This window comes from Squalius cephalus (assembly GCF_949319135.1).
Source record: "Squalius cephalus genome assembly, chromosome: 6".
NCBI classification, from domain to species: domain Eukaryota; kingdom Metazoa; phylum Chordata; class Actinopteri; order Cypriniformes; family Leuciscidae; genus Squalius; species Squalius cephalus.
Window position 1 is genome coordinate 20927584 of NC_137127.1, and position 18144 is coordinate 20945727.

Here is an 18144-nt window from a genome sequence, read left to right on the forward strand (position 1 = left end):
TGCCATGTTCTCACAAAGTTGGAAGCATGAAATTGTCCAAAATATCTTGGTATGCTGGAGCATTAAAGGGCACCTATTATGACTCTTTTCACAAGATGTAAAATAAGTCTCTGATGTCCCCAGAGTGTGTATGTTAAGTTTTAGCTCAAAATACCCAACAGATAATTTTTTACAGCATGTTTAAATTGTAATTTTTTGGGGCTCAGAAAAACGCGCTGTTTTAGTGTGTGCCCTTTAAATGCAAATTAACTGCTGCTGCACGGCACAGGGGGCGGAGCCTCACGAGCTCGCGCTCAGAGTCAGGACAATCTCATCTGATAATATCAGAACAGAAACTCTCAGTTGCGGTGTTCATTTCGACTCGGAGTCGGACAATAATGCCCACAGAGCCAGAGAATATATGCTGTATGGACATAGAACAGGTATAGTTTAGTTTAATTATGGTTATAACTTATTTGTCATCTGCTTTTATCCACTAATACAAGCCTGCTGTAGCAAAACCCGTCCGAATGATGACCAAAATATACTGACGAGTTCAGTGAAGTTTATTGTACATCACACAAAAGATGAGCGTTAGTTTTACTCCAGAGAATCTCTGTAAGAGCTGAATAAACATAGTATAAGAAGTGCACATTAAAGTCTTATCCATAAACTCTCTCTCTCTCTCTCTCTCCCTTTCATTATCAACAACATACACAGCGAAGTACACAAAACACTCGTTACAACTAACAGTAAACAAATATACACACCTTTTCAGTGGGTGCTAAATAAACTGGTAAACCTTATATCCGTAAAATGACTCGAAGAGCTGTCATAAAGAGCGCGCTCGCACTTTCATTTCTTCCGTGTCCAGTCACGTTAGGCCTGTTGCTCCGGAGAGTGTAAGCTTGATCACAAACAGTACAGATCCATCCTTGAGTAACAACGGGAGTAAATGAAGACTGCTATGTTCATTCTTACATCCATCCAGCCGCGGCGCTACCATTGGGCCCGGGTGGGCCTGGGCCCACCCATTTTAGGTCCGGGCCCACCCATTTTCTACTATGGTTTTGTACGTTTCTTCATTCGGATCTATTTGCGATCCATTCCATTCTAAACAAACAACGCAGTTTAGCCTACATGCTTCGTCCTTGTTACATTATTCATTAAGATAATAATTAATAAATGCACGCATAATTATCAGTGGACTTGATAAATGTTGCAGATATGTTTTACTATGCATGCACAAACAAATGCCTTTTAACTTATGTGTGCAAAATTCAGAATAAAATTAATGTGCAGCAATTTGTACAAATAGAGAGTCTGTAGGCCTACTATATGTGTTGTAGCCATCAAGCTCATTTAGTTTCATATTTGTTCAAATATTATAATGTTATTTTTTCATCTAAGTTGATTATGAAAAGTGAACCGCACGAGTAAGATAGGATATACAATATCGAGAGACATGGAGCGGGTCAGACATGATTTTGACCACTTAATTAACTTAGAAAGCCCTTTTTTAAGTGAATTTCGTTTTGTATAAATTGTATCTTAATTTTAATATTTTTTTTTTTTATCAACCAATTGCCTGTATTTAATGAAGCAAATAGGAGACAATATAAGAGGCGCGCCCGCGCGGTCACTTGCATTGCTCGTGAACAGGAGCGCATCTCATCCTAACTTAACGAAACTCAGCATATGCCTCACAGACATGAAATCTATCTTAAAGCTTGAAATGTCTTTTTAACAATTTAAAACGAAAAGAAAAAGGCTAGGCCTACTCTCTGATTATGCAATCCATGATGTGCATTTCTCTCTATAGGCGCGTTCACGGAGTTGACGATCGACAACTTCATCTTTACAGCTGTTGCTGCTGTTAATAAACTAAAAATAATAGGCCTATAATTTTATTAAACAATACATTAAATGAAATTGTAATTTTTTTTTTAAAAGCAACAAAAAATTCCTGTTTAAGTTTTTCTTTTCTTTTTTACCTGTGCTAATTACGCATTAAATTCAGGTAATGAGTCGCTGTCCTCAGTGCCGCAGAAAAGCGCTGAAACGGAGATGAAGGGAAACCCGTTTTTTTTTTTTTTTTTTTTTTTTGGCTTATTTTAACTGGCCCATCCAGTTTTCTGGAGGCCCACCTACAATCAAAATCCTGGCGCCGCTAGTGCATCCATCAACAACACACATCAATCGCTTAGGAGACATTCTTGTCTACAGCTGCTCAAGCATCGAACAATGGTGGACTCTGTGTCCAGCTCACTCAGGGCGGGTCTAGGCTCAAACTGAAGTGTCACTCAACAGTCGTGGGAGGGGCCTGCTCAATTCTACGTCACATTGCGCCGAATCTGAGAACAGCTCATTCTGAGACAGTGCTTATGATTTATTGAGATTGTAAAAAAACCACTGGGTGGATTTTTATCATTCTAGGGTGGTTTTGCTCACACACTGCCAACACACATTTATGTTCAAACACCATGTAAAAGTGAATTTTGCATAATAGGTGCCCTTTAATAGTTCCTTTCACTGGAACTAAGGGGCCAAGCCCAATCCCTGATTAACAACCCCACACCATAATCCCCCCTCCACCAAACTTTACACTTGGCACAATGCAGTCAGGCAAGTACCGTTCTCCTGGTAACCGCCAAACCATCTTAAAGAATGTCCATCGGTTTGCCAAGATAGAGAAACATGATTCGTCACTCCAGAGAACACGTCTCCACTGCTCTAGGGTCCAGTGGCGTGTGCTTTACACCACTGCATCCAACGCTTTGCATTGCACTTGGTAATGTAAGGCTTGGATGCAGCTGCTCGGCCATGGAAACCCATTCCATGAAGCTCTTCTAGCTGTTCTTGAGCTAATCTGAAGGCCACACGAAGTTTGGAGGTCTGTAGCGACTTCTGCGCACTGTCGCCTCAGCATGCACTGACCTCGCTCTGTGATTTTACGTGGCCTACCACTTCGTGGCTGAGTTGCTGTTGTTCCCAATTGCTTCCACTTTGTTATAATACAAAGTTGATATAATAACAGTTGACTGTGGAATATTTAGTAGTGTGGAAATTTCACGAATGGACTTATTGCACAGGTGGAAATCTATCACGGTACCACACTTGAATTCACTGAGCTCCTGAGAGCAACCTATTCTTTCACAAATGTTTGTAGAAGCTGTATGCATGCCTAGGTGCTTGATTTGATTGGAACACCTGAATTCAATGATTTGGAGGGGTGTCCCAATATATAGTGTATATATATACATGAGTAACAGATTAAATTAGAGGACCTGCATAATTTATTTTTCTTTCATTAATTTAATTTGATTCAGGTCATTTACATTTATACATTTATTAACTAATCTAAAACCTTCAAAATAGAAACCTATTCAAAACATACTTTCCATTAATCACAAAACTGCACCTCCACATATGATGTGGAGTTTTGCATTAGTCGTATGCTTACGCAACAAAACATAGACCTTCAATACTTTGAATGGACAGCAGGACTTACATAGATGAGATGTTCTCTGTAGCGGATGAGAAGGTTCCGGAGGATCCCCGCCTCATTCAGATCCCCCAGTCGAATCATGTCCTCCACCCCGTGGATGGAGGTGGGGTGCATCGGCTTGATGTTCGTGGCATTTTGGGGAGAGATCCAGTGTTCCTGAAAAGAATGCAGATCCATAGATTCAATGCAAAAGAAAACACAAAAAACCCACATCAAAGAACTTCAGAATAATTATTAGCTCCAAAGTCACATGTCTAGTCTTTATATGAAATGAAACATATGCAATGCAACAAATTGTATAGATCAGCCAGAAGAAGAGCAGCTTTTCAGCCCAACAGATCAGCAATGATCAATAACTTACATTTCCTTCATCATCCAAGACTTGGATCTGACCAGAATCACAGAGCTTCACCACGGCTCCGATCGGGACCTCAAACTCCCGGCCTGTCTTCAGGTCCAGCCAGACATAGTCGCCCTGAAACACAATTCAGACCATCGAGCATCAGAGAAGTGTTATTTTAGATTTGACTGGGATCATATAGGTTTAATTAATATTTTGAATACATTTTTATTTTATTTACTTAACATTTTTTAGTAGTTTTTTAATGTGTCTAAATATTTTTTTAGTATTTTTTATTTAGTACTTCAAGTTAAACTAAATTAAAAGGAGAAATGTTGCCTTGGCAAAATAAGTTTAAGTTTTTAATATTTTACAGTACATGTTTATTTTATGGTTTTAGTTTCAGTTAATAACCCTGCATCACAGAGTTTATTATTTGTAAATTACATTAGTCTGACATCATCACTTCATTCAAAAACCGAAGACTGAGACGCTGTGACATCATCGGTGCACGATGCAACTCAAAAAGTGCTGCAAACCTGCAAGTCTGATCACTTAGTAAAGAACCAGCACACCTCTCCTCAACAACATTTATGTATGCATTTATCCAAAGCAACTTGAAATAGAGAAACTTAATTACAATTAAATAAGACACATTTTTTGACAAATCATGCAAGACATCGTGCACACACTGAACACACTTTACTACTTAGAGTTAGATCAAAATCAAACTGAATTCAAATGTAAATCCACCAAAATATAATTCCAACAAGACACCATTAAATGAATGGTAAGCATTTGCACGTAACTGGCAACTCTCCACACATACCGGTAATAGAGTGCTGTGTTTGAACACAGTGTTGACATTTCGTACTAAGGCCCACTTTGCCTGATCCTTCTCGTAGAGTTCGACGTAATCCCGACGCTTGTACATCCTCACGAGATCAAACTCTAATCCATGCAAATGGCAAAACTCCAGACCGAGAACGTCTTGATATACCGCACACACATCCACACCCTCACTTCCTCAGCAGGTGTGTGAGCATTAAATCCAGCCGTCCAGAGACCCAGGATATCACAACAGCAAAAAAATGTTTCCTTTCCGGTCTGACAACAGGACAAAAATAATTGTAGAGACAAAAACAGGAGTCCAAGTTGTCTGCACCATGTCCTGAAACACACAAACGTCTCCTCTAGGGCATCATTTGCACAAAGGAAACCAAATCTGAGGCCCAAAGCCTGATCCTGTGTGGATCGTTCCTCTCTGTATTTATTGCTCCGTTCACTTTCTTGTTTTTTAAGTCATTTTTTCTCTGCTGCCTCACTGTCTCCTCTCTTGCTTGTGTATATGGTGTGAATGGTGTCTGTCCCTGTCTTTCAATTGAGGAAGGGTTGGTCATTGCATTGGGTGTGGAGGTGGATCCCCAGTTAATATGGAGCTTTTTAATTAACTAAATATCCCCAAAGGCAAATCAATACAGGTAGAGGGAGAACCCAACACCGTTTGGCCGCAGCTGTCACGTCTGAGAAGGCAGCATTGCCAGCCAGCATCGCTGATACAATCCTAGCAACGACACACGGCTGAATAATTCATGCCAAGACAACAACTGCATTGTTAGCTCACTCCTCCTCTCTGTCTTTCGTTATCAAACCTCCTAACAGACTATCAGAGGCTAAAACAAGAGCACTCTAGGAAAGAAATGTGGCACAATTAAGTATTCATTGAAAAGCAAGACTTTGAAAGTCTGAGTGCAGAAACAGAAACTAAAAAATAATAGAGAAAATACTTTGTGAACATACAGTATACTGACAATACAGCTCTTATAGCAAGTGGTGTAAGATATAGATCAAATGTCACCAAACCAACTTGGGTTCTGCAAATCATTTCTATTAAATAATTGTCATATGATGATAGAAATGAGTTTGTATTGTTCATTTACACAGCAGCACAACTGTTTTCAACAAATGCTTCTTGAGCAGCAAACCAGCCTATAATGATGGTAACACTACAATAAGATTCATTAGTTAACATTAGTTAATGTATTTACAACTATCAATGACCAATCCATTTGTTACAGTATATATTAATCTTAGTTAATGTTAGTTAATAAAAATACAACTGTTCATTGTTTGTTCTGCAGTGCATTAACTAATGTTAACAAATACAACCTTTGATTTTAATGACGTATTAGTACATTTTTTAAATTTGCATTAACTAAGATTAATAAATGCTGAAGAAGTATTGTTCATTCTTAGTTCATGTTAACATAAGGTAGTTAACTAATGAACCTTATTGTAAAGTGTTACCAGAATGATTTCTGAAGGATCATGTGACACTCAAGACTGGAGTAATAATGCTGAAAATGCAGCTTTGCATCACAGGAATAAATTAGACTATTTTAAAATATATTAAATATTTAATTGTTTGTAAATTAAGATATCAATATATTTCATAATTTTACTGTATTTTTGCTCAAATAAAGTCTTTGTGAGCATAGAGAGACTGATTTCAAATACATCAAAAAGCTTACCGACCACAGACTTTTGAATGCTTACATTCACACATAAAGAACAATCACCGAAAATAATGAATTGGCTTAATGATTTCTGTTTGTCCAATCGAGTTCACATAGGCCTAATGCAACAAGATTTTCAAACTTTTATTATAAAGGTCTTTTTTTAATCATTTGTGATTCTCTAATGGACAAAGCAAGTTTTTTAGTGATTATTTTGGCTGGAATTTATTATTTTGGCCTTTTAAGGTATTGAGGCTGCAATAAAAAAAAATAAAAAAAATAAAAATAAACACTATATGAGGCGCACAACATAAAACAAAGCTCCTGAAACAAAGCTCGGTCATTGGAAGAACATTTAGAAACTGGACCTCTAATTTAATATCCCAGTTGATGATCCAGTTCAAATGAGATGAAAACATGGTGGTGAACATTTATAGCCGGACAGGTGTATGAGACTGCAGCAGCGCAGGTAAATTATTCAGCAAGTGCAAACGATCAGCACGACAAGACGAATGACGTTTGTGTTAGTTAGATCATGCATTATCCCCGACGAACAATAATGCGGTAGGCTACTACAGTTACTACAATAGATGTAAAGGATGTGCGTCATAAAACACTCTGCAACCTAATCTGAAATACATTAGTGAGCGGCAGCACAAACAATAAACAAAGAAGCCTTGGAGCATCAGTTTATGAGAGCGCATATCTACACGTAAGATCGCCCCCTCTTGGCAACAACTGGTCATACGTTTTATTTTTTTGCAAAAAGGAAAGCATTTTGAATTTGTGAGGAGTTAAAAACATTTAGAATTGAGTTTATTCAACGCATTATAAAGTGTAGATTTTCATATTTTCTAAGCATGGTCAGGCAATGCCAAACTTGTTAGCATGTCCCATAAGTCTTTGGTTAACTTTTGAGAAAGAAAAAAGAACTGTGTTCAAACCGCTAACCCAGAACATGAGCAGTAATAGATGCTTGACTTGGCAAACACGAAAAATGACAGTAGCCTAAATCATCTTGGTCTTGGCATTCAGTTTAAAATTTGGTCTGGATTGGTATTAATTAGCATTTAGATGACAAAATTAGGCAAAGGTCAAACAAAGGATAATTTATGTTCTAAAGGACAGCTGGTGTTTCACTGCAACCACCATTAAAACGCTGCCAAATGTTCTGCCTCAGTGCACAGTGTCATTGCCAAACTGGAACATTACAGCATAATATTCGTAAAACATGCCTAAGCAATTAAACCACTATTGCATTTAAACCATTAAACGCTCTCCTCATAAGCTGGTACTGTAAACCAGTGTAGATGTAAAGCATGTTTCCAGGGTTATGTTGTAGCTATCTGTCCTCTCAGAACAACATGGACATGAACCCGGTGAATGCTGGTCTCATTCTCATTGCTCTGCATGCATGACTGCACTCACTCACTCACTCACTCACTCAGGGGGAGTGTCTGTTCTGTTGGCCCCGCCCACTTTCAATTCACTATGAGTGGGTGGAGAATGAAACAGGTGATGTCATTGGATGGGCACTTAAAAGACTGGAATGCATTCATTAATCAATGCTAATTAATTATAAGCCAGAAAAAGATTGTAATAATCAGTGTTGTTATTGTTAACTAAAACTATTAAAAATGGTTTTGATTCATTTTAAATAAAGCTGAAATAAAATAAAACATAAATAAAAAACAAACTTAGAAAGAATTAAATATATTTTATGAATAGGTTGAAATACTTAAGTTACTCAAACTAAAACTGAAATAAATATAAATTAAAGCTAAATAGATTTTTTCTAAAGAAAAAATTATACGAAACCACAAAATATATATATATAAAACTATTAAAAAATGTAAAATATGAATAAACACTATAATACTATATAAATAATACTAAAATAACATATGGTAAAAATACAAGGTGTTGCCTCATGAAATTCATGTAGGGTGAATCTTACAGTCACAAAGATCGTCAAGAACATAAGCCCAAAATCGAAAGAAAAATATAAGTGTAAAAAAAATTATATTTTGTACATGTTGACATTATTTTCATAATGATTAAGCACATTTTCACCTAGATTCTCAGTCTCATCTTATGCTTTTGAGTTTTTTTCCTCATTAATTTCAGTGATAATGCTCATTAGATTGCATTGTTTAAATTACATGATTTTTTAAATAAACAATATAAAGGCAGTACTACGGACGAATAAAGTATTTATTTAGAGTAACTGTCATTAAATTATGATATAATTAAAATATAATATATAATTTTGGGATAAATTGGGAATGCTCTCGTGAGATTCACCTTTTATGATTTCTTACTCACAGTCAATCCCACTTTTATAAATATAATAAATATGTGGCATCTCTTTTTTTACGCTATTAAAAGTCCTATTTGCAACTAAACCATTAACGTCTTTAATCCCCAGCCTTACCTGTATTAATGTGAGATACTTGTAACTCAGTCTGCGCGTTCTCACATCCCTTTCCTGTGCTTTAGCCCCCTTCATCTCCATTGCAACCCCATTCCAAACACACTGTCCTGTTACGGCACCTGCTGACCGCTAACCCCTCGTTTCAGTCTGTGTTCTTTAAGGTGACATATCACTGCAACCATTCCACTGTGACAGACAGAGGCGAGGTTCCCTCGTCGTACCCCTGTGAATTTATCAGCCCATGAATGACCACTTTCTTGTCCTAAAAATGAGGTCCTGTCAGCAGTGATTAGAGACACAGAAAGGCAGATGAGACGAGTTCTGTGTTCTGTGTTCATGAGGTTTCCACTGCACTGGCACATCCTACAGACATGTAGAGCCAATGGACCAGCATGTTTCTAAAATAACCTACAAAAATAACCCTTGTTACTACAGTTGTAGTACTGAGACAGAGATTTGTAGATGTCAAAGTATTGTATATATAGCGCAAACCAAGCATTCAACTCTCCGTATTTGCACAAACATATTGTAAGTAATTATGAGACTTGTAAATAATTAAGAATTGTAAGACTGGAGCTAGTTGTCACATAGATATCTACAAGGTCTACATTTTTCAGTCAAAAAATCCATCAACATTTTTGTATTAGCTGTGATAAAAAAATATATAAAAAAAACACTAACATATAATAAGTGAAGAGTCACTATTTACTATTTTTATCATTTTTTCATACATTTCAGATAGGGCAAGTTGTCACATTTGTTTTATATTTCTGTTAGCCAACCCAATGGACAATTGTTTAAAACATCAATTTATACAAAGTTCTGTCATGAAACTCTAGATGGCACAGGCTGATAGGTCCTTAACTCAATCTGCTTGCAATCACACCATTCTCTATAGGGCACAACTGATTGGTTCCTGCTGTATCAGTAACCAATGAGCTTGCTGATCAACCTTCAAATACTTGGTCAGCTTTGCTGTAGCAGTTTCAGTGTGCTTGCAGAAACCCTCCACCTTCCCCAGCTCCACCTGCATAGATCTGCTACGGGTAATTCATGTACGCTATATTGTACAGCAGCAGCATGTCTTATGCCGAGTTCACAGACACTGAACGATTCTAGGGCCGATTTTCGCTCGCCGACAGGTTTTGGGAGATCGCTGACAAATGTCCGAAATCGTAGGCAAATCGGTGGTTGTTCACGTGAGTGACAATCACGCAGTGTGAATTATCAAAGACGCGATCTGAGAGAATCGCCGACGCCTGTGAGATATTTGGCATGCTAAATATCTGGACCTGTCGACGATTCATAATCCAGCTGTGTGAATGTGTTCTGACTGAAAACTACATCACCGATGACCTACAGCCAAGGAGGAGTTATAGACCACAATGTCAGTATTTTAATAGATATATTTACAACTATATCAAACAGCAAAGCACACACATTTGCTTGACCAGCAGCAACAGCAGCACATTGCAAAATCATTTATTTACCCCCAACTCTCTTTGAAGAACACACAATCCTTGCTCCCCTCGTCTCCCCAACCATTTCCTCCTGCATTATCAGGTTTTTTTTCTCTCCTTTTCGCCGCAAATCTTCTTGCAGGCTATCATTTTTAACAATTTCAGTCTCACGCACACAATATCTTGCGTTATTTCCTTATCACTTGTCGCGTGTGTTTGGTTGTGAAATGTAGTTTGCGGACCAGACAGAAGTTGTCGACGATTCTTTCTTTTGTAAAGTCATGCAGTGTGAAACCTACTGTCGCCGATCCATCGTGCAGTGTGAACATAGCAGCAACTGAATGTTACCCCAGATAGTCACGCAGTGTGAAAAGAACAGTGGCCCGACTACTTTGAAAATCATGCAGTGTGAACTCGGCATTACTTGCTCACAGCAGTCATGTATGTATTGGCAGTAGCAAGTCCCGTATTTGCTCTGTAGCAGCAGCAAAAACAAACAGCAGCAGCAGCAGCAGCGTAGCAGATCTATTCCACCAAGACCAAACATATTAACATTGCCATATCCATAAACACTCCGAGAGTTGTCATGACAAAAATGCATTTACCTTTTTTCATTTTTTCATGTTTAATGAATCGTTTTTACACATTTTTTTCAGTTTCAATTTCAATCCAATAAAATATATGCAATGAATACTTCTCAGAGTTGGCTTATTTGTGAAGGTAAGTTTCTGAATATATATATATATATATATATATATATATATATATACAGTACCAGTCAAAAGTTTGGAAACACTACTATTTTTAATGCTTTTGAAAGAAGTCTCTTATGCTCATCAAGCCTGCAGTTAAAAAAAAAAAACAAAAAAAAAAAAACAGTAATATTATGAAATATTATTACAATTTAAAATAATGGTTCTCTTTTTTAATATACTTTAAAATGTAATTTATTTTTGTGATGCAAAGCTGAATTTTCATCAGCAAGTACTCCAGTCTTTGGTGTCTTATGATCCTTCAGAAATCATTCTAATATGCTGATTTATGATCAATGTTGGAAACAGTTGTGCTGCTTAATATTTTTTTTATAACCTGAGATACTTTTTTCAGGATTATTTGATGAATAAAAAGTTAAAAAGAACTGTATTTATTTAGAATAGAAATCTTTTGTAACAATATACACTACCGTTCAAAAGTTTGGGAACAATAACTTTTTTTTTTTAAAGAAATTAGTACTTTAATTCAACAAGAATGCGTTAAATTGATAAAAGGTGATGGTAACGATTTATATTGTTAGAAATGTTTTTATTTTGAATAAATGCTGTTTTTATGAATAAATGCTGTTAACGTTTTACTCAACAATGAATCCTGAAAAAAGTATTCCAAAAAAATATATTAAACAGCACAACTGTTTCCATCATTGATAATAACTGAGTATCAAATTATCATATTAGAATGATTTCTGAAGGATCATAAGACACCAAAGACTGGAGTACTTGCTGATGAAAATTCAGCTTTGCATCACAAAAATAAATTACATTTTAAAGTATATTAAAAAAGAGAACCATTATTTTAAATTGTAATAATATTTCATAATATTAGTGTTTTTTTTGTTGTTTTTTTTTTTTTAACTGCAGGCTTGATGAGCATAAGAGACTTCTTTCAAAAGCATTAAAAATAGTAGTGTTTCCAAACTTTTGACTGGTACTGTATATAAAATTTTTTTATTTTTTTATTTTTTTTAGCATCAATAAACAGTAGGTATAAGGTGACAACTTACAACATGCCCTGCTATGGGGTGAATGTTTCTTTTTCTTTTTTTTAGTCCTGGTCCTTATCAGTGGTCCTATTTGTGTTTATACAGAAACTGACCTTCACAAATAAGCCAACTCTGAGAAGTATTCATTGCAGTAAAAAGTGTGACAACCAGCCCCTGACTCGCCTACACCACTGTTTTGTACAGCTTTCTGCTAGTAATGAGCACTGGTAATGAGATTCAGGTTGTTCTCAGTTGAACTGAGAACACAATCTGTCATTTATCACAAAATTAGAGGGTCTTTAGAACATTGTGGAAAACAACAGTCTTAACTCAAGAATCCAGACATGCAAACAACTTCTTTAACCCGAGCAGCACTAATAAAGAAGTAGCCTAAACGAGACAAACAGCAGAAAGATAAATTCACAACACGCTGAAAGAACAATTGTGTTGTCACATGATTCTCAGTTAAACCGCTTAAAATACATTGTTTAAAATTGAGATTTTAGTAATAAGTAAAAAACATCCCCATAAAGATAATAACTACTTTGATGTGCAGTTTTAACCTATTTGAATTTTTTATCAGTTGAAAACCTTATTTGTCACTGGCCCCAATACAGATTGACAAATTACTGAGGGCAGAGGCAGAGTATATGGTACTGAGACCCTGATCAGATTAGAGATAATTAGTTAACAGCATTTACGTTCTCCGCTCCACTGAAGCAGCTTTATTTCTGGACCGAGTGTTTACATGTGTCTCAATGTCAAACCAGTGTTGTTCCCAACTGACCTCTACGGGCACCAAAGAACAAAACACATTCACAGCCAGCATGCAGAGGTGTAAAGAGTACCTGAAAACCACACTTGAGTAAAAGCGGTAACACTTTATTTTGATGGTCCCTTTTAACATTCTGTTGCCTATAAGTAACTTTGCAACGACATGTCAACTAGCAGTCAGAGTATAGACGGTCTGCTTAATATCTGCTACCTTTTTATTTTGATGGTCCTCCAACAGATATTCTACTGAATATAAGTAACTTTGCAAGTACATGGCAACTTATTCTAGCCCTAACCCAACCAGTCAACCAATACTCCAATGAGAGTTAGTAGAAATGTAGGTGCAACTTTACTTATATAGTCAACAGAATGTGTTAAAGGGACCATCAAAATAAAGCGAAACCCAGATACGTTACTGTGTTACACCATTACAAGTTACAAACCACCAATTCCAATATGACTTGAGTAAAGTATCTGGTTTTAAATGAACATAAGTATTTTACTCATACTGAATGTAGGCTCAGAGACGCACACTAGTCCTGAAAACCTAAGAGTGAAAAACAAGAAACGGCTGATTTGTGAGGATGCTTATTTTCGAAAATCAAAATAAAACCTAACACTTCAAAACTCCAATAAATCAAGGTCCACACAAGAGTCTCTTAAACGTCTACAAACAGTCAAGGTCAGTTAAGCTCAAGTGCTCAAAACAGGCACAAGTAAACCAAAATCTCTTCAAGGTCTCTTCAATATAATAGATAAATAAAATAATGTTAAGTAAAATGAAATATTCAAAGCCTACTTGGTTTCAGCCTCCTCAACGGCTCCAGCTATATCCTCATCTCATTTATGAAACACCTGCGATTCAAAAAACTACCTGCTATTGCACTCGCATTCGTGTAAAATAGCCTTGTTGACTAGTTTAGGTGAGTAGGGCTCAGTAAGCAAGCGAGTAAGATATAGTACATTCAATGCCCTGTAGATGGCGATATTGCTTATTTTGTAGCAGAAATAAACTAGGCTACTGCAGAAAAAGTTAGGTGCCATGCAAAACGTAAGGAGTATTTGCTGAATTCGGAACTGCATACTACAGTATTATACTACTCTTACTATTTTACGTATTTTCCTATTTTCCATATCTTTATTTGGCAAAGATAGTAAGAGTAGTATGTTAGTATGCGGTTACGAATTCAGCAGTTGCATTACTCATCACAAATATATTGGAATAAAGAGTACTTATTCAAAAATGTAAGAGAGTAGAAAGTAATTTTAGAAAGTTTTAGAGTAGAAAGAGTAGAATTTTAGAGTAGAAAGAAAGAAAAGTTGCTTATATCTATGATATTCAGTAAAACTACAAATAGCCAAAAAGATACTTAAGTACAGTAACTAATAACATTTACTCAAATACTTTACTCAAGCTAGCTTTGAAAGCATGAGATCCCACCCTCTTTTTAGAGTGCTCTCTCCAAAGCTACGCCTCTTTCAAAACACATGAACGCACACAGCTTGAGCAGAGTCTGCAAACTGTCACATGAGACGACGTTAAATTACTTCAGGTCTCATGTCACATTTTTGGTTCAGAGACTTCCGCAGAAGTGTTTGTGTACCTGCTGTAGAATGACCATGACTGTGCTGTTTGTGTTTCCTCCTGGACATCAGACGTCACCACACGAGGCCCTGAGAAAGAGCCACACATCAAGATTAGTGCTACCCAAAACACTCATACAGTGTGCATGACATAATCATGACATACACATCTGCAAACTTTCTTTTAAAGTGCATCGTCATAATACAGTACCAACAAAATGCTTCTGGTCGACACAAACACATAGTGAAGCACAGAGCATTAGATTCAGATTATCTGTCACTCGAAACTCGAAAATTAAATTCTCTTTAAAATTAATTTTACACCATTGCTTTATTTCATTTGTCTATACTATTTGTTAACTCGATTTGTACAATGATTATTTGACATTTATTCACCTTGTTTTTTTTATTTTATACTTTACCCATAACTCTAACCTACTTTATTTTCCATTTCTCAGTTCTCACAATTTTTAATAATATTTAGCTGTTTTATTATACAAATACTGTATGACAAAAAAAGTACAAATATTGCAAATAGTCTTTCAAGTAATATGAGATCATAAGCCTGCATGTATAAAAAATATAGAATATTAATCATAAAATTATTATTATTTTTTTTAGATGGAGCAACATGGCAACTACTCATGCAACACTCATACTGTTTTTGTGTTGCACATTAAATTGAAATTGAATTAACGTCAAGCACTGAAAGTCAGATAAACACACAGATAAATATATATAAAATCAGCATGAAACAGATGTTGCTTCCCTATTGTGATGAATACGAGTGAAACGGCTTTTCGAATGAGAAACAAATGTAAGGCGGGATTTGATTTTGACCATGGGGAACTGATTAGATGGTTGTGGATTGCAATTGGTAGATCTCCTGTGAGTGACAGGTTGTCCCGCCCTCGCGCCAGAAAACACATCATCAGAGGAGAGATGAGCTACAAGATGGAGGGTAAGTTATTTTGTTTAAAGATTATAATGATGCGCATGGATAAATCAATCATTTATAATAAATATTGCAATATTTAATAAAAACAAAACAGGAATTGGCCATTTTGATTTCATGTGGACAATGGGACACACAACACTGAAATACAGTAGTCAACATTTCAAGTGGATCAAAACCTTTCATCAAAGTTAAACATGAATTTTGAACAATACCCGTTCTTGTCTTAGGACAACTTTGATGAACTTTTTGGATCCACTTCGAATGTTGACTACTGTGCAAGCAGACACACAAACACATTGCCTCCGTAGCTTTTAAGAACCAGGTGAACAGAAACAAACAATAACCATATCAAAAGCAAGAGCAGTAAATTAAAGTGTATAAAAAAAGGGAAAAAAAGGTCAAACAAACAAGACAATAGCAGCTGTAAACATTCTCATGCTAAATTATTCAGCCGTGGATGACCTGCCTCACATTTCCTCTATTTAACTTCCCTTTGACAACAGCTGACCTATGACCTCCTGATAAACATGATCTCTTTAAGCCATCTTTACCAAGACTATCTATCTATCTATCTATCTATCTATCTATCTATCTATCTATCTATCTATTTCAAGTAACTAAAATGTTTTAGTTAACTCTGGTCCAGACTCTGGTGTAGTTCCTGCAAGTCTGTTTAATCTGGGCTGGACACGCAGGGGCGAACAGGATAAATGTGCTGAATAGAGCTGCATTCACATGGACATTAATATTTTACTGTCTAATTAAACCAGCTGACGTCTGGGAATAAAGACTGCACACTCTGGATGCACGGGAGAGGGGTTAAACAGACTAATAAATACGGGACTGGGTCCGTGTGCTGAAGAGCCACTACACATTTCTTTTCATTTCCCTCACAAAAAGTACTGTGGCAAAAAATATCATGGTACTTTGATATGTACCAACTGAATGATGATCATATTCACGCACCACGGCATTTACATGACAACATAGAATAGCATAAGAATATCATACTATTCAAATTCTAATAAATTAAATAATAAATAAATAAATAAGTTTGATTTTATACATAAAATATTTTTTTTAATTTTAGACTTGAACTAGAAAAAAAAAATGGAGGGGTGTCTATTACTTTCTAAGCATTTGAACTTCCTTAAAGGTTCTTCTCTGATTACATCAGGGTTGTTATACATCAACTAAAACCACGATGATGCCGTCTAAACCAATTTATCAACCAAAATCCAATTGACTAATCAATTAATCATTTCCAACTGTAAACTTCAGACATAAAAGCTGTCTGCATTTAACTGCTGTTGAATACATAAATAAAAACATGTTGAAAACTCCCTGTAAAATAAACTTTACTGTAAATAACATTAAAAAACACTTGTGGTACCTCCTACTGATATGGAGGCCTTCTTGTTTCGTGTACAGGATATGTTTAAAACATGATTTGTATCAGGCCAATTTAAGAACTTCTTAGTCCAAAATCCACAGGGTGCCGATCTGATTCCTGTTCTGACCAATGACAGGACAGATTCAAGCGGCCAAAGAAAAATCTTAACGCCCAAAATACCAATAAAGGACTATTTTAAACCCACAGCTGATCTTTAGACTTATCTTTCATTGGTTATGTAACAAGTTAGAGGTTTCACAGACACACTCTACACCCTGTATTCACACTGGAAACAGTGGATTTCTTATGACAGGTTCCTTAAATTGTACTGGCTTCAAATATCAATGCATTATTAATTAGATGTTGCTGTCATTTTTTGGCAAGAAAACTCAACTGGAGAGCAAATTCTGACAAGCCAGAGGATAAACGAAATGCTGAAAAGCAAGAAAAACTTGCAAACCTCCATGCAATCTGTGTCTCGTCCTTGAGAAGACACTGTAATTTAGCATACATCAGACAAAATACTCCAATTTCACTGCTTACAGTCACCTCTATAAATCTAAGAAACACATCTGATAAACAGTAATGGCTGTGAGAGTGAGTTTCAGAATGCTTTAGAAATATTTTTTTTTTGTACAAAAAAAAAACCATAGCTTATTAAATGTAATTACTCCATCGTGCTATTTACAGATTTACTGATATAAACAGGTATAGCAGCACTAATGACTAACTGTACAAGGGATACAGAATGAATTAATAAACAAACAAACAAAGTGAAATGAAAGGGTAGAAAATGATTTCAGTAATAAGATTTAAACCTACATGAAGAACCAAACACTGGTCACTCACCACAACGCAGGAAAGACTCTGTTCTGTGTGTTTCCAGACATCCACAGGTGCGTCAGACGAGATGAAGAATGACTCTGGATGAAGAGCACAGGCCTGTGTGTCGTCTTCGGAGTGTGACACCTGCCTCCACTGCTGTATGAGGATGACTATGGGGATAGCGACACTCTCCAGTCCTCTCCTTCATGGTCACTGATCCTTCACGGGGAGGGAGGAGTCAGGACAGACACAGAATGAGTGACAGGAGGGAGCAGGAGGCTCACGAGTCACGAGAAGTTAGACACGCACACACACAGAGACACGCAATACGAAACATTCTCTAAACATGCAAGAGATACACTAAATAAAAAGACGTCCAACAATCAAACTCTCAATGTAAATGAACAGCCAGTATTTTACAAGTAGGCCTAACTGTATTATTGATGAAAAGGTCACTGCTTTCCGGGCCGTTTGATTTGAGATCTGAAGTTTTACTGCAGTGAAACCTGGAGATGACAAGTAGATTCTCTAGGATGCCTCTCATAACATAAGTCGGTTGTGGTAGGCTACAATATACAGAGATGTGCATGCATTTTTCCTCAAGTCTGCCATATTCA

At 36.4% G+C, this 18144-nt stretch overlaps 1 protein-coding gene across 1 annotated transcript in view; it reads right to left on the minus strand.

The window, feature by feature from the left end:
* myo7aa (myosin VIIAa) overlaps nt 1-17629 on the minus strand; it is a 54929-nt gene extending 37300 nt beyond the window's left edge. The window contains exons 1-4 of the mRNA XM_079873636.1: nt 17552-17629; nt 14372-14441; nt 3849-3962; nt 3491-3643 (exon numbers count right to left, since the gene is read on the minus strand). Of these exons, the coding sequence (XP_079729762.1) occupies nt 3491-3643; nt 3849-3962; nt 14372-14389 (285 nt within the window). The 5' untranslated portion in view covers nt 14390-14441; nt 17552-17629. The remainder of the gene's footprint in view (nt 1-3490; nt 3644-3848; nt 3963-14371; nt 14442-17551) is intronic.
* Between the last annotated feature and the right edge of the window lie 515 nt (nt 17630-18144).